The 23,486-nt window shown below is 42.0% G+C and overlaps 1 protein-coding gene across 5 annotated transcripts in view; it reads right to left on the reverse strand.

Moving 5' to 3' along the window:
* Positions 1-23,486, reverse strand: part of MAST4 (microtubule associated serine/threonine kinase family member 4) — a 516,137-nt gene that overhangs the window by 220,477 nt on the left and 272,174 nt on the right. For 2 of the 5 annotated variants that reach the window (XM_054715203.1, XM_054715207.1), the window contains one exon: positions 12,277-12,312. The exons of the other annotated variants lie outside the window; for them this stretch is intronic. In XM_054715203.1, the coding sequence (XP_054571178.1) occupies positions 12,277-12,312 (36 nt within the window). The remainder of the gene's footprint in view (positions 1-12,276; positions 12,313-23,486) is intronic. 5 annotated transcript variants of the gene reach the window in all.

Genomic DNA, 23,486 nt, shown 5'->3' on the forward strand with positions numbered 1-23,486 from the left:
AGAAAGGCAAGGAAAGAAGACATTTATCCAAACCAGTGCAGAAATTCCTCTCCCTCTACAAAGAATTAGGATCCTGATAAGCACTGAGGAAGGTGAACATACAGTTGATAAAATGGGTAGCTTGGGGGAAATAGTGTAATAGGAACTGAGGTTAGAAGGGACCTTTAAAAGGCCTAGTGAATATTTGAAACCCCTTACAAATAAAATAAAGAGAAACTCAGTAAGAAAATATATTTTATATACTTTCAATGGACAGTATTAATTGTCTCCTAAATTCCTCAAGCAACAGATACTTTGTAGGGCCTCACATCATTGTGACTTTAAATGAGACACTTAGAAAATGACTTTACCTCGTTACAGATAAAATTCGTTCTAAAGAATATGTTGCCTCTATATCTGGACCTCCTTGAAAATGTTTGTCTGGGGACTAGCTGTGAATCCAGAGATGCAGATAAACATGAATAATTCAGGATGGATCAAGAAAGCTTTGGGATAACCTTTATTCAGCCAACACAGCTGTGTGGAACCCCGGCACAGCACCAAGTGTACAACCTTAGCTCTGCCGCACCAATGTTATAATCGTCCTCCACAGGGCTGTCCCAGCAGCTCACCCCCACGTGTTTCCTCCCAATTCACTATAGCACATCAGAGAATCAGGGGCTACAAACTGTGGGTCCACCCATAAAGGCAAGTCTCTACTTTTCTGCTTCACACATTCCTGAAAACATGTCAGAGAGTCAAATATATATTATCAGGGAATTGTTTATTCCTTGAGAGATTAAAAAATTCCAATTCCTTAATTATCCCTCATACACCCATCTCCGATACACTTCCAATCTGTCCACAACCTTTAATTTTATTCTTTTCCTTCAGAGTCAACTACACTCATCACCGGCCCTCCTACAATGAATGTCTGATGGAAGCAACTCATCCTTTTTTGCAAAGTCAAAATATTTCCCTCTGGTGTCAGCTATTAAGTTTAGGAGGGCGACACTTCTAGTCACTGATATCAGCACATTCTTCTCTGTTTTCTAGTCAACTTTCTGAAACAACGGTAAAAAGCAACGAGGCACTCCAAACAGTGTTGCACTGCCAAGATGGTGATGCTACTGAAACTAAACGTTAGTTGGCAGAAAATGGGAATGACGAAAGCCTTCTGTGCTACTAGGAAATAGAGTGTTGAATAAATAAGGAACCAGCTAAAGGGAACACAGAGCTGGAGTCGTCTCTTCCACCTCAGATAAACAATGTCCAGGAAAAAGATGTCATGGCACACAGCAGACTACTCTTCACATCTCAGAGAGCAATCCTCTTTTCTTCATTCTCCTTGGACTGGCCTTTCCTTTCTGATACACGGTATTCTCTAAAGGGCAGCGGTTTGGGTTCCTGTGGGAAGGGTCTTTGGATCAAATTAGGATTAGGTGTAACAGCAGCTGCATATAACTGGTAACTCAAATGTGTGGCTTAACCAAAATAGCTTTATTGCTTTCTTGTGTAAAACAGGTTCAGAAGCAGGAATCCAGGGCTGCTGTGCTGGCTACCAATCACCACACTCAAACCACTTCTACCTTTCAGTTCTATCATCCTTAGTAGGTAGTCTACCCTAATGTTCACCTCATAGGCCAATATGGCTGCTGGAGCTCCAGCCAATACAAATGCATTCCACATCAGAAGGAGGCAGGGAAATATAGAAAAAGAGTTCTCACCCTTGAGCAACTTCTGTTTATGTCTCATTGGCCAAATTCGTGCATCGGGCCACTACCACTAGTGGCCCGAGGCACGAATGAAGATTCGTGCAAGAATGGGCCTTCATTCCTCTGGCTGCCGGCACCGCCTTTGCTCTGGCCGGAGCAGCCTTTCCGATCCGGCCGGGAGTCGCCTTTCTGCCTTCCCATGCTGCCCAGAGGCCAGGAGTGGCTGTGGTGGTGCGGTACACCTGTGTCATCGCCATGGCGACAACGCAAGTGTCCCGCCCTGCCTGTGTATGCAAATTAACCCTCCATCTTTGTTGAGTTTATTTGCATCCTCACTCCTGATTGGCTGGTGGGTGTCACGAAGGTATGGTCAATTAGCATGTTACTCTTTTATTAGGTAGATGACTATATCCAGCTGTGAGGGAAGGAGGCTGGTAGTTATAGGTTTTCAGCTGAGCAGTTTACCACCCAGACAAAAACCAGAGTTTGATCAGTAGAGCAGCAGGGATCATGGATACCAGGTATACAGCTAGTGCCTCAGCCAGTTTTAATTCTGGACATACACCTATTTCAGAAGAATCCTTAAGGCACCTAAAGGTCCAACCTTGTTCACCAAAATGACATCACTGTCCAGTGAGGTGACAGCCTCCTGTACAGAAGCACTCTTGCTCAGTGTCCCTCTGCACCTCGCCCTTACGCAGGAGGGAGAAAGCTGCCATGCACTCTGGTCCTACCCAACCCCTCTTTCCCAGCTCCTCCCAGCAACACACTGGGCTGGGCTGTGCTGTGAAGGTGCAGCCTTAAGGGTAAGACACCAGACCACATTCTTGAAGAAACAATGTTATAAGTAGGGGGTGGGGAAAGGCTTCCAGGTGTATCCACAAAGCCCTATTTCATAGGAAATGTAGTAGAAATAGTATCCATCTGCCATCATCAAAAGTGGAATTGATTGGATTTCAATAGATTAGTCTTTGCTCTAATGAGGTGTGCAGAAGAGCCTGGATAGAAGGAAAAAGAGTCAGTAGCAAGGAGCAACTCATATGCCTTCCTGGCTTTGTTCTCTGGCAAATGCACTTTCAATTGTTATCTCCCTGACAAGTAACTTGTCTTATCCCTGTGTTTTCCACAGTCCTTTCACTGTCAGCAGGGCTATGGCGCCCATTCAGAGGAATTTGGTGAGAAAAGGAGGAGAAATTCCACAGATCACAAGTGAGAGCTGCACAATGCCTACTGGCGGGTGGAATCTGCCTTCCAGATGTGAGGCGTGTGATGAGAACGGAGGGACAGGGGTTATGGATTGAACTGTGTCTACCACCACCAGATGTTGAAGTTCTAACCCCCAGCCCCTGTGAATGTGACCTTAGTTAGAAAGAGGGTCTTTGCAGATGACAAAGTTAGGATGAGGTCATAAGGGTGGGCCCTAGTCCAGTAAGACTGTGTCCTTATAAAAGGGGGAAATTAGGACACAGATGCACACAAGGAAAATGCCATGTGGTTCAATGAAGACAGAGATGATGCCTATCCAACCCCAGAAACACCAAAGAGTGCCAGGAAACCACCAGAAGCTGGGAGAAAGACCTGGAACCAATTCTCCCGCTCCGTCCTCATGGGCACCCAACCCTGCCAACACCTTGATCTCGGACTTCAGCCTCGGAAACTGTGAGACAATAAACTCCTGTTGTTTCAGCCCCAGTTTGTGGCACTTTGTTACAGCAGCCCTAGCAAACTAACACACGGGGTGGCTGGGACATCTTCACCCACCTCCCAGGGCCCAGCACAATGCTCCCTTTCTCTCGAGCGTCCACACCTGAGTGTGCCTCCAGTGACTCTCAGTGCCCACCACTTTCAGCCCCATCATTTACATGCAGGTTCCCGGAGTGGCTCCAGGAACATTCACTGAGGGCGTGGGGAGTCACAGGACCTTCCACCCTGAAAAGGATCCTCTATCACTATGACCAAGACAACGAGAAGCCAGGCGCTGCTAACTTGGGTACCTATGTTTCAAAGTCTCTGCAGGTGATAGAACTGCCCAGACATGGAGCTGCCGTAAGCTTCTGTAGAAGCAGAACTGGGTGAAAGAGGAATAAGAGTAAATGAGTATGTATTGGGAGGCATTGTAATCACACCGCTGATGACTCAACGAGTTCCAGTATCTAAGTGTATTCTATTTGTCAGTATCTCTTAAGCATGTGTTTGCGCTTCCGTGACACAGTGCAGAGGCTGAAAAAGCTGGTACAGAAAGCTGAACCTTTTAATGCCAAAAGTGAGCTGGAGGAAACCTCACTTCATGCACGCTCACTCTCCATTTTCTACTTCCACTTTTTGATTTAAAAAAAAAAATCTAGGGAGGGAATAACACAATGAACATCTGCCTAAAGATCAACTACTCGGCTTCATACATCAAAGCTCTGTTGAGGCCCCCAGCATCTGCTCCCTGACCTCAGTTCCCCTCTCCCCCAGAGGTAACCTACAATATGAACGCGGTGTTTACTAGTAGTATTCTCGCGCATGCCTGTATACTTCTACTATAAAAACAACCACTTAAATAATGGTGCTCCTCAGTCCTGGTCCCACTGGTTACTTTTTAAAAACCCCTTATCTCTTTCCTTTATTGCCCTCATCTAGCAAAAGAATAGTTATCAGATAAATGTATCCATACCATGAGAGTAATTCATACCATGGGAGTAACTGCAAAGAGCTTAATTTTATTCGTATCAACTAAGATCTATTTTATTCATCGGTGTTACTTGCCTCCTTTCTCCCAGCAAATGCTATGATGTAAGGAATTCAAGCCAGTTCAATGAGAAGCACAATGAATGGCTAGCTATTTCTGGCACTCAAGTCAGGTTGGTAAACGGAAGCTTGCATCACTCATAGTTAAAATGCTCTCTGGCAAAATCCCCAGATAGACAAATTAGAACTTCGGATAACATTATATTTAAATTGCACTCCTTTATATAAAGGACTGGAAAACATTAAAACATTAATCAATAATGAATCCTTCACTCTTATCTGTTTTCATAAAAACATAAATGCACAAAATAAAATGAAATTGCACTAAACTCAAATATGTTAAGTGGATAAACCAACGTCCACCATCATATTTGGAGAACAGCCCATCCTTAACAAGTTTCAACAACTTAATCGAGGAATTCAGTAACTGCTCAATCAACTAATGGGCCAGCCCCTGAGAGTGTTAAGCAGCAAGGAAGATACGTGATTTTAAAACACAAAGCAATATTCTACGAGTATTTATGGAACTGTTGCATGCCAGGCATGATTCCAGTCACGGAGGATGGGGCTGGAACCACACGCCCGGCCCCGGGAGCCTCCACTCCAGCAGGGCAGTGCGCACCAAGTTCCACTAACCATGTACCCTGAGGCACTCGGGGAAACCCTCCCTGATCGATAAATCACTCTCCAAATCACAGCGTGGCTAAGAATGGCCACAGTGCTGGTTTCTGGGGAAATCTTAGAAAGCCCCAAGTGTTACAGCAAAACAAAGAAAATCTGTTCTATTCCCTAAATGAATATAGCATCTCTTTGTTGACTACTGGAACCTATTAAAATGTGTTGTTCAGAGTGATTTCCGGCACATAAAAAGTGCAAACTTCCCTGATCCTAAACAAATATCACCAACAGCTGTTGAAAAAATGAGGCCGTTTGGAATTTTAAAAAAATGAATTACTGAAAGTAGGGAACTGCCTCAGTGCCCTAAAAACAACTATACATGGCCATTCGAAACAGTCCAGCACTCCGCTCTCGGGGCTGTTCTGCTTAAAGATACAGCCAGTTCTGTGGGTAAGAAGAGCACTGCCTTCATACACGCCTGTCAGCTCTAGAAAGCATTTCCCAGCCGGGAAGAAAGCGCACACTGAGAATCAATAATCATCAAGTCACAGGATTTAGAACACAGCCTGAAAAAACATAGTAAAAGGCTTGTGAGATGAGATCATGGATACAGACTCTTATCCTTCGTACGTCTATGTATTTCTACAATGGAAATAGTCAGGAAAAATGATTAATGCTTTATGTTACAAGAATTTTTACGGTAAAATAAAATGCTACCCCATTTCTTTAATGCTAAGAGGCTGTAAAGCTGAAAATACCGAAAGGAAAAAGTTATTTGGTACATCGGGAGATAGAAGTGAAATCTCAATTCCCTACTTTTTAAACTACCTTTTCTTTAAGTGATAATTTGCAATGTGTTTTTTTTTTTCCTGTCTGTGGTTTCTGGTGATCACCTGTGTGATTGACAGAAGTATTATTCAAATTATTATTTTCTACAAAGACCAATTATTTCCTAACTTATTAAGATACTATGAATTCTACATTATTAGTAAAAAAGTTTTTAAAAAGACCATAATAATAGGGATACACATATCAGTTTATTCTCCAACAACAATTCTTAGAAATGCCTCCAGGTTTGAATTACTTCCCTCTTTGAGAGGACCCATAAAAGTTCAGAGAGGTCAAAATGCACAAACGCTTCTGAAATTAGCTATTTCAATGAGAACCGGTCCTGGTTCGTGGCCACCGCTGCTCTGACAGCAAAGCACCACCAAATCTCATGAGTCAATCAGAGGAGATGGCAACAGGGAGAAAATGGGGTTGTGGGGGCTTGGTTTTTAAACCTCTATCACACCACATACACTGAAGGATTTGAGTGTTTCCTGATGATGGAAAAACAACTGAACCCAGGGCCAGCTACCTCTTTTATGACAGGTTTTTAAAGCTCATCTGAAGATGAGATTTTTCTTCGTTCTGCTCCAAACCCCATTTCCCAATAATTGGATGGTAGTTTATGGAGCCAGACAACAATTTGTTACAACTCTGAATCCCTCTAACTACAAGGCCAAGTTTCATCCGTCCCCCCTCCCCACCAACAACTTGAAATATAGGCCTGCGTTCTTAGGCTAAGGTCAGTGCTCAGGGTTACAAACATGGGCAGAGGGATTTGTACACAGGCAACAACAACAAAAAGCAAGAGCTACGGAGTCCTCAATAGCGTCATTTACAGGCTATGGAGAAGAGGGCTGAGAGTTGCCCTGAGGTGTGAGGCAATGGTTTCAGGTTTCAGGACATGCAGATCCGGGACCACAGCAGAAAGAGGCCAAGAATGAGAGGGTAACGTGAAGTGTGTGAGCCACAACCTCAGAGAGTGCCTGCACCCACCAAAGCCCTTCTCCCACGAGCCAGCTTCCTTTCGTCTCGAGGCCGTCTGCCCATGGCTGCTAGAGAGTTTTTCAGCCTTCATTCTGAAGGTTCCCGCTGCCAACACCTGTCTCAGTGGTCACTGGCTGACCCCTAAAGACCAGAGAGTGAGATTCCCCAATATTAACGTACCCCAAGAGAACCATCCTTTCTGCCAGGCTCATGTTGGGTATGAAAGCCTTCGACTATCTGGCATTTCTTTTAATCAGTTACAATGCTCTGGGCTCCTTTTACAAAGCCATCTGACTGGCAGACATCAATGCAGAAACTGTGAGGAAACCCCTCCCTCCCCTTTCTGTGGCCCTGCAATGCGCAGTCATCCATTTCAAAGCCTGTGTGGATCCCAGGGTTCAGCTGTAGACATAGCTCACTCAGATTCTTCATTGTTCAGACATCCAAGGAGCCTAGCCGTCGAGGAGATAAAAGGCTTCTTCTGAAGGCACCATGGAAAAGAAAATATTTGTTCTGTCGCCGTGCCCCTACAAATGTGCTCTTATGCTCCATGGCTGGAGGTCTAAGAAGATGAAAACGGAGGGGCCTTCACAGAGCTGGTGGAGACCTGGCCAGATAAATTGGGGGTTGGGGATATGTGCTGTCCTCAATTGGAGAACGCTGAGGTGCCCTCCAGCCTGCGGCTATTCTACTCATTCTTACAAAATATTCCGCACTTCAGGATGGCATTCAAAAGAAATGCTTTGACTTTTTTTCCCCCCACTACTGAATATAACTGCAATTATATTTAAAATATCTGTACTTTCCATCTCTGTGACAGGCCCTCTTCACTTGTGAAGTTTCTATTCAATACATTTCAATAGCCCGATCTCTTTCTAAAAAAATAGTAAGCTGGCCCCCAACAAAGCCAATACTAGGAGAAGAGACCAATGTATTTTTTTTTAACGTTTCTTTGCAAATAGTTATTTCATTCATTAGAATTTCAATGTTAGAAGAAATGACAATAGAAAACTCAAGGAGATTCACATTTAAATATTTAGATGTATAAAAATATTGTAGAGATTAATACCTAGGGGCCAAATTTAATTGTCCTTTTAAAAAGTCATCCTTCCCCCCCCCCCAATTTCCCCCCCTTTAGCCCCTCCTCCCAGCCCCTCCCCACCCTCCCCAGTTCTTCACTACCCATTGCCCGTGTCCAGGGCTATGCATATAAGTATGTAAGTTCTTTGGTAAAAAGTCATCCTTTGACGTAACAACCTGGAAGTGAAATGCAGCTGCAGCACATGTCCCAGCTCACAGTAGGTTTCCCTAAAGAGGCAGCCATCCTCCTTCAGGCACCGCGAATAAGGGTCAATGACTACTGACCGGTGGCTTCATCTGAATACATGGACAGCCTCAACACCTTTCTTAACGGCCAGAGGCCCCAGCAGCAGAACAACCAAGTGCTTAGGTCACACTTACGGCTGGTTTATAATCTCTAGGATGAGCCCAGGGAGAGCGAGTCCTCACTCCCAAAGAACTACATCTTCTCTGGTGGTAACACTCTACCGCCGGCAGGCCTGTGTGAAATGGAAGCAATCCGGGAGTCCCACGCTTGCATGGGATCTCGTGTCACCCCAATGCTGTGGTCTACCTCCTATGTGTAAGAGGCTTAACATATTCCAGTGGTGGATCAAGACAAAATAAAGATGGGAAACTGGTGAGATTTTATGTTGAGGTCATTTTAAGAAAGCACCACACACACAAAGGTAATGTTTAAGGAGGGTAACATTTTCACAAGAACAAGAGGATAGTATGAAGTTAGAACGTCAAGGAAAGTTCCCGTTTTCCCTTGGCCATTTGTAGGCAACTTTTGCAAGTCTTAAGCTGATAATTCATGTGTGGAAAACATGCACCTCCGCTCAGTTTTGTTTAGTTGGTGTGGTTTGTTTTTAGTTGTAAGATCTTTTTTATCTTTTAAAAGTATCATCCCATAAAGTTGTTTTATTTCCGCTTGATGTAGATTAAGGATACCTGTGAATGAAGATGGGTTCCAGTTTACCTCATTAGGTCCAGAAAAGACAGCCCTGCCTGTCAGAACGTAATACCTGACATGTTTCTGGAGGTACGTCATTGTTTCGTGGTCAGCTCCGTCATATCATCACTTGTCCCGTATCTTTATGTGAGGCACAGGGGCTCTTCATGACAGTTCATGCATTTAAATCAACACGTGGTTATTTTTACTCAATGTTGCTGCATTGGGGCATAACCCTCCTCAATCCTCAAGTCCTGTGAGCATTATTTTAATTATTCTAGTGCTTATATCTTCCTAGTTTATCGCTTCACGTCCTCTAATTATGGTGACTTTTTGAATACATTGAAACACTGCAGCAACACTGCAGAGATTTTCTGGCTCCAGGAATAAAAACTACTCTGTTTATTGCCTGTGGACGCCTGTAGTCACTCCAACCCCAGTCACGGATGGTTGCTTATGTTTCTTTGCTTTATAAAAGCAGAGAGGTTCTCTATCCTAATTTAAACAACTCTATCCTTCCAGAGTCTTTAGAACTGGGCAGCCCTGGAGCAAATTAAAGGTTTAAATATTTGACAGTATTGTAAAGGAAACATTCCTTTATTATTAATTTTATGATACCCTTATTTATTGTTTTTACTGTGATTTTAAGTTCCAGTGATAGCCTACAGATATTTAACACACACGCATAATTACATTTAAAATATATTCTAGTTATATCTTTTTATATGTGTTTATCACATCTGTCAATTTTGATGATTATTAAAACTTGAGTGCAGCAAACACAATTTGAATGGACCGAAATACAGCTTATTTTGACACATGATATGCCTTTTAATTAGTACAATTTATGCCATTTGTCACCTTTGATATAACATGATGGACTGTTGGCTTCTGGAAGGCTCAACTTGTTCAAGGCCTTATAATTACCATTTCCTCTGTCACTTAGCTGTCCACTATGGGCCAGCAGAAGTGCCTTCAATTTGGCTCATCTGTTCTTTATAGCTCAGCCTCCACACACCATTGAAAGCATGCTTTTTCTTTAGCAAAAACAAAAAACCCAACCAAACAAACAAAAACACCTATTCCAAACCGATAATTTTTCCCTAAGTTCCAAAAAGAGTCTTGATGCACTTCAGTGGAAAGTAATATTAGAAATCAAAATTGGGGTGCAGGGAGGGAGTGCCTAGTATGATGTTTCATATGAGTATGGACTAGAAGCTGGAAGGAAACTGTTCATTACCTTCTTTAGAACAGAGCAGAAAAACTATATTTCGTTTTCATTTAATAAATATTGTAAGTGCAGCGTGGGCCAGGTGGCTCAGTTGGCTGAAGCATCATCCCGTGCACCAGAAGGGTTGCGGTTCATTCCCAGTCAAGGCAGATGCCTAGGTTTTGGGTTTGATCCCATGTGAGAGCCCGTACAGGAAGCAGCCAATCGATGTTTCTCTTTCACATTGATGTTTCTCTCTCTCTCCCCTCACCTACCAGCTCTCTCTCTCCCTTCCTCTCTCCCTCTCTCTCTAAAATCAATGAGCATATCCTTGGGTGAGGATTAAAAAATAAATAAATAGCTTGACCAGCGTGGCTCAGTGGTTGAGTGAGCCACATGAGACCTATGAACCAGGAGGTCACAGTTCGATTCCCGGTCAGGGCACATGTCTGGGTTGCAGGCTAGATCCTCAGTGTAGGACATGCAGGAGGCAGCCGATCAATGATTCTCTCTCATCATTGATGTTTCTATCTCTCTCTCCCTCTCCCTTCCTCTCTGAAATCAATAAAAATATACCTAAAAATACATACGTAAATAAATAGATAATTTTTAAAGATTATAAGTTTATATAGGTTTAAATGTAACTCTAAATTTACTAAGTCCTTTTTTTCCTTATGTGAATAATATTCATTAATATTCTCCTCTTTTCTAAATTATCATCTTTAATATTTATACACATGCAAAAATTGCCATAGCAATCCATTTATTTAATTAATAATATTGAAAGTACTAGGAATCTCATTTTTTTAAACATAATTATAATTTTTCCAAGTACACCATTCAATAATAATCACAATACATTAATTATTTTATCATTACACTTTTGGCTATAGAACAAATTAATGGTTTTGTGTCTTTCTCTATAACCAAGTGAACATGGGTAGAACCTACAAGGGATGTCTCTTTGCTTTCATAAGCAAAATACAAACCTCCTATGTAATTGTATATGTGTTCATTTGTAAGACAATATTACTATTATTTCTTATCACAGTTTTAGTGTTTATCTCCAATATTTCAAATGCCATTAGAAAAACAGAAATGTATTTATTACCTTAATATTATAACAACTAAAGTTTCTAAAAGCAATCAAGAATATCAGTGAACCCAAGTAAGTTACTATTCACATTTACAAGAATTTAAATTAAGTATTGTCTTTAAGATTCCCCAAACTAAAAAATAGTAATTTTTGTTATATTTATCATATTCATTGTTATATTATCTTTTATATTGAAAACACTTAAGAAAAAAGTCCCAAAATTTTAAATTTAACTTAGCCAGAAAAATAAATGGTTTAAAAACAACCATGAAAAGTATTAAAAAAAGACCAGTTAAGGAGAACTTACCAGACATTACAATTCAATAAAAAGCCATTGAATTCAAAACAGAATGGTTTTGGCACAGAAACAGACATACAGAGATCAGAAGACAGAGTCCAGAAATGATCCAAATATATATGTGACAAGGGTAACATTTCAGTCCCATGAAAAATTAAATTTCTTGTTATAACTAGGATTTAAGTAACTGGAAAAAAAATAAAAGAAAGACTCCTACCTCATATCATTTATAAAATTTAAAACCGGAGTAAGAATTAATGTTTAAAAAATTTGGGAAGAAATTTTAAGAGAATATTTGTATGACCTTGTGATGGACGACACCACCTTGTGCAAAACAGATAACTAAGAAAAAATAAAAAAAGACAAACATATTTGATTGAATAATAATAAACAATTTTCATTTGGCAAAAGGCACACAGAGACAAAAACTGTAAAGATATATTTGCAAAAATACAGAGTATTAACATTTCTAAAACACAATAAATAGCTTCCCGGAACTGTGAAACAAAAACACTACAAAATAAATAAATGGGCAGTGGAAATGAACATGAAATGAAACAAAGAGAAATTCAAATGGACAATAAACATATGAAAATATACTCCACATCAATGGTACTGCAGAAAATGCAAATTAAAGTAATGGTCGGAGAAAATAAGACTGGCACGAATGAAAAGGAATGGTAGCATCCAATGCTGGTGAGAATGTAGGAAATGGGTGCTCTGATGTGCAAATGTGATTTGCTAGTCCTTTGGGGAACATAATCTAACAATATCTATTAAAATTAAAAATACACATACCGTTTGACCAAGCAATTCCACTTCTGGGAATCTATCCTATAGGGAAAAAAAAAAAAAAGGACCAGTATGTAAGGACATAGGTACAAAGATGTTTATTGCAGCATTGTTTGTGGTGGGGCAGAGGAAGGAACGGGCTGGTAATAACACAAATCACCGTCAATGGGAAAATGGTTAAATGAAATGTGATATATCTGTAATATATAATAGTATATAATTATAAAGAAGAATGAGATAAATCTGACTTGGAAGACTGACATTGTCAGAAAAGCAAATGGAAGAGCGAGTGCTACAATCTCATTCTGAAGAGAGCAGCAACAAGGGCAAGAAATGATGGGTGGGAATGCACTCGTGCACCTGCACAAGGGACAGAAGAATACAGAGAAACACGGAAGGCAAGCAGCGGCCACCTGGGGCTGTGATTGGATAGAGGGACTGGAAGAGATGAGGATTATTTATTTTTCTTAGTGTATCTTAGTGCTGTTTCACTAGTTACTATAGCACCACATTAATTTCATAATTTAAAAAATCTATTTAAGAACAATCATTCGCGTTTCTTACTGGTAGTAGAGCAGCAGTGTTTCCAGACATTCATCTTTTAGTAAAATAGTAAATAAACAAACATTCTCCTAAAGTGAATTAACACAGATGGTTGGTGAACATTGATTTCAATCATTGGTAGTCAAGGCCATGCTTTTGTAAACTAGTTTTATTTGATGATAATATTTTTAGACATCTTCTGGAAATACGCCCCAAGAAGATTTCCACAAACTACCTCCTGGTCATGCAGGGTACCTTTCCACGGTCACCACACAGAGAGTGTTTCTCCTCCAGACGACACACCTGAGGCGTCAGAGCAATCAATGACTTCCACTCTCGTGCCGCCATCTTTACTGGTCCACCCGCTCTGGATCAGGTTCCCCAACTTGGGCACTATTGACATTTTGGGTAGATAAGTCTTTACTGCAGAGAGCGTGCTGTTTTCCTGTGCTCTGTAGGAGGTTTAACAACGTCCCTGGCCTCTGCTTTCTAGATGATGGGAGAAGCCACACTCCCCAGTAGTTGTGACCATTAAAAATGTCTCTAGACATTGTCAAATGTTCCCTGAGGGGACGAAATCACCTCTGGTTGAGAACCATTGTTTTAGACCAACAATCAGTTGAAATGTACAGTCGACCTTCCTTGTTTTATAAGACTCAGTCACTGCAGGGACTGTTAAAGCCTAAGGCCAACCCTCCCTAACTATTCCCTGATCCAGACTGTGTGGCCCTCTCTCCCACTAGACGTGAACACCTGAGCTTACACACCTGAAACTCATCTGGTCACATCCTTCCTCCTCAATTCCCCGGCTATGCTGAGCCTGAGCTGTCCACTGCAGTTCTTTCCAGAAGAAATGTGGCTATTTCCCTCTGACTTCAGCTTGAAATCATTACCTGAGCTGCTCCCAGAACTACCCATCCAACCGTTTCTCTTGGGCTTCCCTGAGGGAGTTTTTCTGACCAAGTATTTGCTTATTGCTCAACTCAGTCTCCCCCATCTCTTCCAACAACACATGTTGGGGGACATTTTTAGCCCAGTGCCTCCACACTGTATCAACTCACATTTAATTCTCCCTAATTTGTCTCTAAGACTAGAGTATCATTATACCACTGGAAAACTCTTCACAGTTTCCTCAATTGATCTATACACGTAATGCAATTCCAATAAAAATCTCAACAGACCATTTTTGTAGAAAATGATTCCAAAATTAAAAACCTAAACTCGCCAAAACAACTTTGGGGAAAAAAAATAAAGTTGAAGAACTAACAATATCTGCTATCTAAAGTTCTTATAATGCTATAAAATAAAACGGAGTGGTGTTGATGTGAAGACAAACAGGCCAACGGAACAGAAAAGAAAGTCTGTAACTAGACACACAAATATGTGGACAACTATTTTCAACAAGGTACAAAGTGATTCAGTGGAGAAAGGACAGTCTGTCCCACAGATGATGCTGGAACAAATATGTACTATACTTAAGAACATGAACTTCAATCCATACTTCACCCTGTATACAACATTAACTCAGAATGAATCATAGACCTAAATGTAAAGCTGGAAACTATAAATCTTCTGGGGGAAAAAAAACTCAGGAGATAAATTAGACTTCATCAAAATTTAAAACTTTGCTCTTCAATAGATGCTGTGAAGAGACTGAAAATACAAGCCACAGGCTGAGAGGAAAGCCACCAATCGTGAATAGTAGCTTTATTTATAATGGCCAAAACCTATACGCTATAAGCGACGGGAATGTCCATCAGCAAGTGAATGGATAATCCAACTATGCTGTACCCACTTAATAGGATATTACTTAGCAATACAAACATAATTTCAAAATAATTATGCTGAATAAAATAAACCAGACCATAAAAAAAGTGCAAACAGTACTCTTTCATTTATTTAAAATTTTAGAAAATGCAAACTGATCTTTAGGTATGGCAAGGATTAGTAACTGACTGGGCATGTGAGGGTGGAAGGAGTGATTATAATTTGGTAAGAGGAAACTTCTGGGGAAGGTGGGTCTCCACTACCTTGATGGTGATGGTAGTTTCAGATATATACACACATCTATTTATAAACTTGTACTTTAAGTGCAGTTTATTGTAGTCAATTATGCTTCAATAAAGCTGTTTAAAAAAAAAGGAGGGGGGAGCATTGTTAGCTGCTGGGGAACATTAACTACTAGACCATGCAGGGTTCTGCCGCTCCTGGGACAGCTGAAACTGGCTCATGCTACGTGGAATTCCATGATGGCCTCTTTTGTTTGTTTGTTTTGTTGTTTTAAAATCTGTTGGGGTTTATGACACATAGAATTCACAATTCTTGGGTACTTAGCCTAGGAGATGTTACATAGTAGATAAAAGGTGCATGTTGGGCAGGTAAGTACCAATTCAAATGATCTTTGCTTTAATTTCCCCTTTAACTGTTTCCCAAGACAAGCACCGCCATCACCATCCTACTGTGATCTTAGAGATATTGTCCGACCAACAACTGTGGGGGGGGGGGGGGGGAGAGAAGAAATTAGAATAGAGCCAAGTGGCCTGAACCCTCAAAGATAATAATTAAGTACCATGCTTTTAACCAGATGTTTGATGACAGTAATTTTTCTTGTGATTCTATCCGAATCAAGTGCATTTACATACAAATTGGTAATATCTTAGAATTCCACCTAAGAAAGCCACCATTGTTCCCCTAAGACGTGGAACCCATACACGGATCTATTCATTTCATTTCAGTATATAATGTCAAGTGCATTTGTAAAATATACTTCCACTGCTTCCAAGTGCTTCTTTAATCCACAAGGACTGGCTTTAGCGTTTAAACTAATTTGCCTTAAACGTAAAAAACCTGCTTATTCTCCCAGATAATTGATTCTTGATTTGTTAAGCTTCTAAACATGATGCTTTATACCCTGCAATACAAAACCCCTGGTGAACTCGCTCATTGCCCCATGCAGAGCAAATGCTGTTCAGGGCCTCTGCAGCGAGGCCAAGGAGAGCGCAGGAGAGGAGCGGCACGCTCCCTCCCTTCTCCTGCCCGCGCCAAGGTCCCCACTGCCCCCGCAGTAAACATCATTTGTTCCACAGCAGCTACACGAGGATGTCACGAGGTGCCAACTCCTCGAAGCAAATACCGTCCTCAGCTTTCGAAAAATAAAAAGAAATCCAAAAGATAACCTCTGTCTTAAGCTAACCTCCTAAGTAAAAGCACATCCCACCATCACCGATGACAATAAAGACTGCATTGGAAAATCAGGGTTTAGTGAGAGTCCGGCATTCAGTGCTAATGTCACCATAAGGTTAATCCTGTTGGTCTCTATGGCACCATGGAAGTCAGAAATCATTTTTTCCTGCACAATGAAGAGCACAGAGCATATGCCAAGTGAATATTTTCTAACAGGGTAAGAACACCTTCACATAAGCATCTACTAAATATGCAAATAGTTCTTGAAAGAAGAATTTATATTCCTAGAATAAAGGCATTTAAAAATCTTTCCCTGAATAGAATATACATATTTGATTTTCTTATTAGGATTTTCATTCTTAAAACGGTAAAATTTATCCTTCTGTGTTTGGTCAAATGGATGCCACCCATGTCCACTTGCAAATAAAATTCAGAGAATATGTTTAATAAAACGTTTTTCTCTCCTGCAATTGTGCTTCCAGAGTTATCTGCCTGCAATTCCTTTGGTCACAATTTACCTGGGTGATGTAGGAGGTGACGCTGAACCAGAAGGCCCCTGGGAAGAGAAGTGCATATTTCCGGCATGTGCTATGTGCGTGTCTTAGGTTCCCACACCTAAGCATGGAAAAGTCCTCAACCTCAATCATGAAGTTATAGAACAACATGATAAAAGACAATGCATGTGAATTCAGCTGGAAGAAATGACCCCCAGAATTCTCAGAGGGAAGCCCCTGTGCAGAAAGCAGAGAAGGAAACCCTGAAATAACTTTGCCCAGCTGGTAAGGTCTGACAGCGGGCTGCCAGCAAGAGCAAAGAGCAGGGAGCTGAACTGTCAGGAGTCAGAAGGGCAGAGAGGGTAAGGAGAAACTCCAAGACACAATGAGCTCTTCCAGGTACCACCCACCTCCCCACAGTTAGCCAGAGGGCCAGGCAGCACATGGGGTACAGAGGACAATACAGAATGCAGCTGCCCAGCGCAAATGTCTCATTAGGTATGCACGCATTTGGGGACTGCCAGTTACTGCAGCTGGGAACACCACATCCCACCAGTGTGACTGTCACAAGTCTCTTATTTGTCTGAGCAAACAGCATCCTGGTGGTGCTGGTGTGACTCTGAGGTCTTCCCTTTGGTTGTAGTTTTAAGAGTAAACTCTTAAGAAGAGGCTGAGGCCACGCTTTGTAAAATGTTCAAAGAAACCGTGACAAGCGTGGTGAAGTCAAGCATGCCTGTGAAGTGCCCCCTTTATTTGGTCCGCGCTATGGATGTCAGTGCTAAAATTCGTATCTTTACAGTACAAATGCAGCCACATCCTTGCAGATGGTCTCTGACTCCTAACAAAATAGACTTGCCCTTAAGAAAGCAAAGGTTGCTGTCCAGTTCCTGGTGGGTAGGAACCCCAAATCCTAGTCCCAGCTCACAGCCAAGGAACTCTAATCCCGAATCCTCGGAACTGGTTCCTCACTTACCCAACAGAAGTATTTCTCATCAGATGTCTGTTAAGGTTTCTTTCAGCTTTGCCATCTTATGATTAAAAGTCTCCATATGGACATCTATAATATCCTACTTCATTTTCCTCAAAACCTGTCTGTCCCAAAGCACAGTGTCAAGAAGTGACCTGTCTTCGTGCTGAGGATGGGCAGGCCGAAAGGGATGAATTGCTCTGGAGGAGGGGCCGCTAGCACAGCCTGTTCCTTCACAGCCTGATGATGCAGAACAGAACACCTGTGGGTCTATCCCCACAGGGCACCCACAGGAAACGCATAACCAGGGTGGACCTTCATGGGTAAATGTGGATTCCCACAAATATGACCTCTTTAACACAGCTCCACTGACAGAAGATTTGTAAACAGTCCCTAGAAAATGCAGCTCAAATGACCTGGCTTTACAGGGCAAAAATAAGTGATTGGGAGAAAGCTTCATTCCCAATATATTTTATTTACTTAATAAAACACTTACATTTTATTTATTAATAAAATACTGCGTGCCAAACACTGTTATAAACACTTTACAAATATTAACTGATAACAATCCTCAAAACACTCCAGGAGAGAATAGTATTCCCATTTTACAGATGGGAATACTGAAAACGCATAGAGGTGAAATAACTTTCTGAAGGTCACACGGCTGGCTCCATGACAGATATAGGATCGGAACCCAGGTAGTGTGGCTACTGCGTCCATGCTCTGAAATGCCCATTGAGCAGCAGACCTGGGAGGTGGCACTACTAGTCATTTCTCTTAAAAGACTGAGAAAGCACAGCCATCTGCCTGCTTCAGTGGCACCTGTCCAAGCCTTGCTGAAAAGGATTGCTCACTAAAGACTTCCCCTAATTCCCATTTGACTCAGGTTTGCTAAAAAGTTATTCTAGTACATATGAAATAGGAAACTTCCCCTCGTGCCTTTGGGCCTCGAGAAGCCCACTCTGTTACATCCTAAAGCTCTCCTAAGAACAACAGTTCTTAATTGGGGTGACATTTTGGATTCATCTTGAGAATCAGATGAAAGTCCGCAAGCCTCCGGCTTCCCCTGCCTCCACCCAAACACACACACCCACAGATTCTGCTGGGCATTCCCAAGGTGTTTGCCAATGCACACACATATTCTGATAAAGCTCCCGAAGCAAAGCTAAGGTCTTCCTGCAATTGTCAAAGGTAAGATGATCAATCCCACACTGTTTCCATCTCCCAGGTCTGCTCTCCTATCCACTTCACAGAAGATGAACGCAGGCGTGATGAGGGATGCTGCAAAAACACAAATACCAAACTACCTATTCGATGAATATATAAATGCAATTGACATTCCTTCACAGTCTGAAATCCTCTCTTTCCTCCCAGGATATATTACACCGTGCTCTCTTTATATAAACATGCCACTTTAAATGCTAATTCGGGTGTAACACTCCATGTTTTTCTTTGTTTTGTTTCTGGGATTCTAACATTCAAAACGACATTGGACTTCCATTTGGCTTCGACATTAGATATTTTGAAATTCTTGCTTCAATATTTGTGGGGATGGGAGAGAAGAAAGTGCTATGAAGGAAACTAAATTTATTTTAAAACTCATCCAAATATGGTTTACATGTTCTTTATTTTATTTGAATTAAGCTCTTTCCCTCTCTTTCAGGAAATGTTGCCTTCATCTTGCTGAAAAGTCTCATAAATCTAACTCAACTCAGTTGTAACGCCAAGGTGATTCCCTCTCCTAGTATTCTGGAATAGCCTCATTTTATTCAAACTACTTTCCCAAAGGGTCCGCCAAGGCAGTATATTCTGGCTGAAACACAACCGGCCTGAATGTCTTCTTTTTAAAAAGTACACAAACCTATATATGTCCATTACTCCATTCAATACATCAATATGAGACTATCTCCTACGTCCAGCAGGCCCAGCTCACCCAGAAGTTTCTAGGAATGATCAGGTCCTTTGCCTCTGCGGTCCTATCCACTCTGTGACAAGACCCTCTCCCTCTGCTCACTCTCATCTTCCACCCCATACCTGCACACCCTGTCCTGTCCTGCTCTGCCCAAGAAAGACAAAATCAGAAAGAACTGAAAGGAGTCCCTCACCCTTTCATACATTTCTTCACTTATACATGTGGCAAAAAGGTTCCCGACAGCTGCTCCCCTCTCGGGTCACCCTGTCCCTCTGCAGTCATCCTTTAATGAATGGTCTTCCGCTACGCTAAATGCAGCTCAGAGACACCCTGCCCCGAAGTATTGCACTCCAGTGAGACACTGAAGAGAAAACACCACTGAGATGCAAGTGAATGGGTTTCTAGCACTGGGACGTCCAGCACTGCGGTAGGTGTGTTTCAGACGCCTGGCTTCGTTGTGGAGAGGGAGGCGAACTTCCTTGCAGACCTGGACATAGTGTACGGCAGTACACACCCGCACTGCTGATCCCATGGCCAGCCAGGCAAGAGCCCCGCCACTTCCAGAACAATGATAAAAGGGAAGGGTGGAGGAGAAGGAACACAACTCCATGGAGAGAAAGAGTTACTGGATACTAGTACTGTGGCTGCAGCAATAATTTAAACTAAGTCAAAAGGATTGCTAAGTTGCATTCTAGTAATTGCAACACTCCCAGCAATACCTCAGCAGGCAGAACACACTTTTCCAGGGCTTCTGAGCACCTAGGAGCTGCCTCTCCCTCGGTCTCTGCCACTGTTCACCCCTGTCAAGTGGGTATGGCCAAGAACCATCAAGTCAAGAAACTGGCCAAGTGTCAGTCACTGTTTCTACTGAAATAGGCAACTGCAGAGAGTTGCATGGATCCAGCCTTGTGGGGCTCCATGAAACAGTGCTCAAGATGGAAAGGCGGAGAAGAAAGGCTATTTTAAGTAGGGGGGGAGAATTTACTTGCTGAGAATAGACAGAGCAAGTTTCCTTCTTCTCTGTGTAGGGAAATCTGAAAGTCCATTACAAAGCAAGATTGGAGGAGGCACGGGAGCTGGCCCAGCCATTCCTGCTCCTCTCTCCAGGGAATGCCATGAAAAGAGAAGCTCCCTCCATCTTGGAGAGCTGTAGACTTGGGCAATTAAATACCAAGGGGTCCTTGGTAAATGAAGGGTAGCTGCCAGGGACACAATGGTTTTGCCCCTAACCATCCATTAACTCACACCTTAGGCTTTTAGCCTTTTCCCACTTACCCTGCCTGAAAACACCTCCCAGAGAGTTTTTCCACTTAGAAACATCCTTTCAGGACCCATGTTCTAAATAGGAGACAGGCCCACAGCTCTACTGGCACCTTCATAAGTACGGGCAGTTTAGATGCGCTGTTATGAAAAAAATCAAAAGAACGTCAGGAGGGCCTATGTGTTGCACACTGAATTTAAACCAAGAAGGACTGAGCTGGCAGCTCCTGGCCCTCAGGTAGCGGATACTGAGGAACTAGAGTGAAAAAGCAGGTGATTCACTGGGCTGGGAAGCTCACAGTCTAGCAAGGGGAGACAGACTTGCAAACCATCTACAAACATCTACACTGTGTACCTTACCCTGCAGGCCAGCTTGTGGAAAACAAAGAATTGTTAGAGTCATTTCTCTTAAAAGACTAAAAATTCAAAACAACAAATCTAGGTCTGCAGCGAAATGTCACACTGTACCATTATATAAGCTATCATCTCATTTGCCTTACCCCTTCCACCTCCAGGTTAGTCAGTCTAGCGTCAAGTACTTCAAGCACCAAAATTTATCATCATAACTCTCCCTAGGATTTTGGCATTAACCAACAGGTACGACCACAGCAGCTATTCCAATCATTGTAAAAATTTTCTCCAAAGTATCTTTAAGTCTCCAATAAAGTATTTGGGTAAAGCATTAGGTAAATTATAAAGCACCTGCATATAATTACTGAAAATTTTAAATAACATATTCCAAGAACATCAAAATGTAGAGGGAAGATTACAAACACCCATGAACACACCACTACATTAATGATACACATGAAATTTTCTCTAGGGCTTTCTCAAATTCCATTTCTTTCACTCCCTGCACTGATAAGTAAGCTGCTTATTGTGAAACTGCTTCCCATGAGTGTTTTTAGACTTTGACTATAAATGTTTGTACCCAGAAATAATAGTATATCTTGCTTTGCATATGTTTAAATTTTGCAATGAAAATACTATTTTATACCTCGAATGTGCTTTTAACTCTGCTCATCATTCCATTTTTGATAGTTACATTCATTGATACATATACTCTAGTTCTGTGGTCAGCAAACTGCGGCTCGCGAGCCACATGCGGCTCTTTGGCCCCTTGAGTGTGGCTCCTCCACAAAATACCACGTGCGGCGCGCACGTACAGTGTGATTGAAACTTCGTGGCCCATGCGCAAAAGTCGGTTTTCGGCTCTCAAAAGAAATTTCAATCGTTGTACTGTTGATATTTGGCTCTGTTGACTAATGAGTTTGCCGACCACTGCTCTAGATCATTCATTCTGCCTGCTGTATAGTATTTCATTGTATAACTATATCATGATCTATTTAAAGGATGCATAGATTTTGAGAGGCAGCTGAGAGGAAGGCTAGCAAAGAGTATGGCAACTTCATCTCCACTGAAAAAGAGAGGAAAGTGCTGGAAGAATCTGGGATTAAGAGCCTTGGCAAATGGCTAAATTCCTCTGTGAAAGGAAGAGGACGAGCGGGAATCCAGCTACCCCAGGGGCCAGAAGAGGGATGGAATCTGCAGCCTTGAAGTTGGTAATGGGCTGGAAAAGCCTCTGGAAAACTGATCTGGGGTCACTTGATTATTTAGTAACATCTTGTCCAGAAAGTTAATTCCCTTGATTTCTCTGGTCTGTTGCCCTCTGCACCATAAAAAAAAAAAAAAAAGAGTTCAGAGTCATTGCCTTTGCAACCTTTTAAGTCATATATGGATCAGCGACCAGTCATTCCACTGTTTGGTCTATTTGCAATTAGGCTTTTATTATATAGGATAGGATTAGTAATTGAAAAAGCCTATTTTCTGTCTTTTATTTATATAAACTTAAATATATCTAAATATTATGTTTCTATGATTCTAGACATAACTAGAGGCCTGGTGCACTACATTCGTGCACTGGGGGGGCGGGGTGGGGACACGGTGTCCCTCAACCTGGCCTGAACTCTCTCACAGTCCAGGACCTGTCGGGGGGTGTCCGCCTGCCGGCAGTCAGACATCACTCTCACAGTCCAGGGCTCTCACAGTCCGGGGCTCTCGCAGTCTGGGACCCCTCGCTCCTTACCGTCTGCCTACAGCGGAGTCAGGAGAGGCTCCCACCACCGCCACTGCGCACTCACCACCTGTGAGGCCGGCTTCTGGCTGAGCAGCGCTCCCCCTGTGGGAGCACACTGACCACCAGAGGGCAGCTCCTGCGTTGAGCGCCTGCCCCCTGGTGGTCAGTGTGCATCATAGCGACCAGTCATTCCACTGTTTGGTCTATTTGCAATTAGGCTTTTATTATATAGGATAGGATTAGTAATTTAAAAAGCCTATTTTCTGTCTTTTATTTATATAAACTTAAATATATCTAAATATTATGTTTCTATGATTCTAGACATAAAATACATAAAATTATCTTTAAGCTTACTTAAAATAATGTTTTTAATCTGATGAATTCATTGTGTCTCAATGATGTAAATGCATTTTTAAAACATTATCTTTCAAAACATACAAATCAGAAGTGGCAGATACAACAAAAGCCCCTTGAAAGAGCGCAGCCTGTCTGAAGGTGCACACCCCGACAGGTTCAGTCCCATCTCTGTGTAATCAGAGGCAATGAGGAATACAGCACACCATGCCACTGCTCACTGTTCCCATAGAAAGAAGATTCCTCAGCACATTGGGATCAAATCCCTATTCTTTCTGGGAGAAGGTGCTAAGAGATCTGAAAGCATGTATGCAGTAAATAAACTGAGAAAGTCATAGCAGGTTTAATAATCAGGTACCATTATGTTGGCAAGCGTCAATACCTAATAAAGACACACTTGTGCCCTTCTACATTTGATTTGTATTT

The sequence above is a fragment of the Eptesicus fuscus genome, chromosome 4 (genome assembly GCF_027574615.1).
Source record: "Eptesicus fuscus isolate TK198812 chromosome 4, DD_ASM_mEF_20220401, whole genome shotgun sequence".
NCBI lineage: Eukaryota > Metazoa > Chordata > Mammalia > Chiroptera > Vespertilionidae > Eptesicus > Eptesicus fuscus.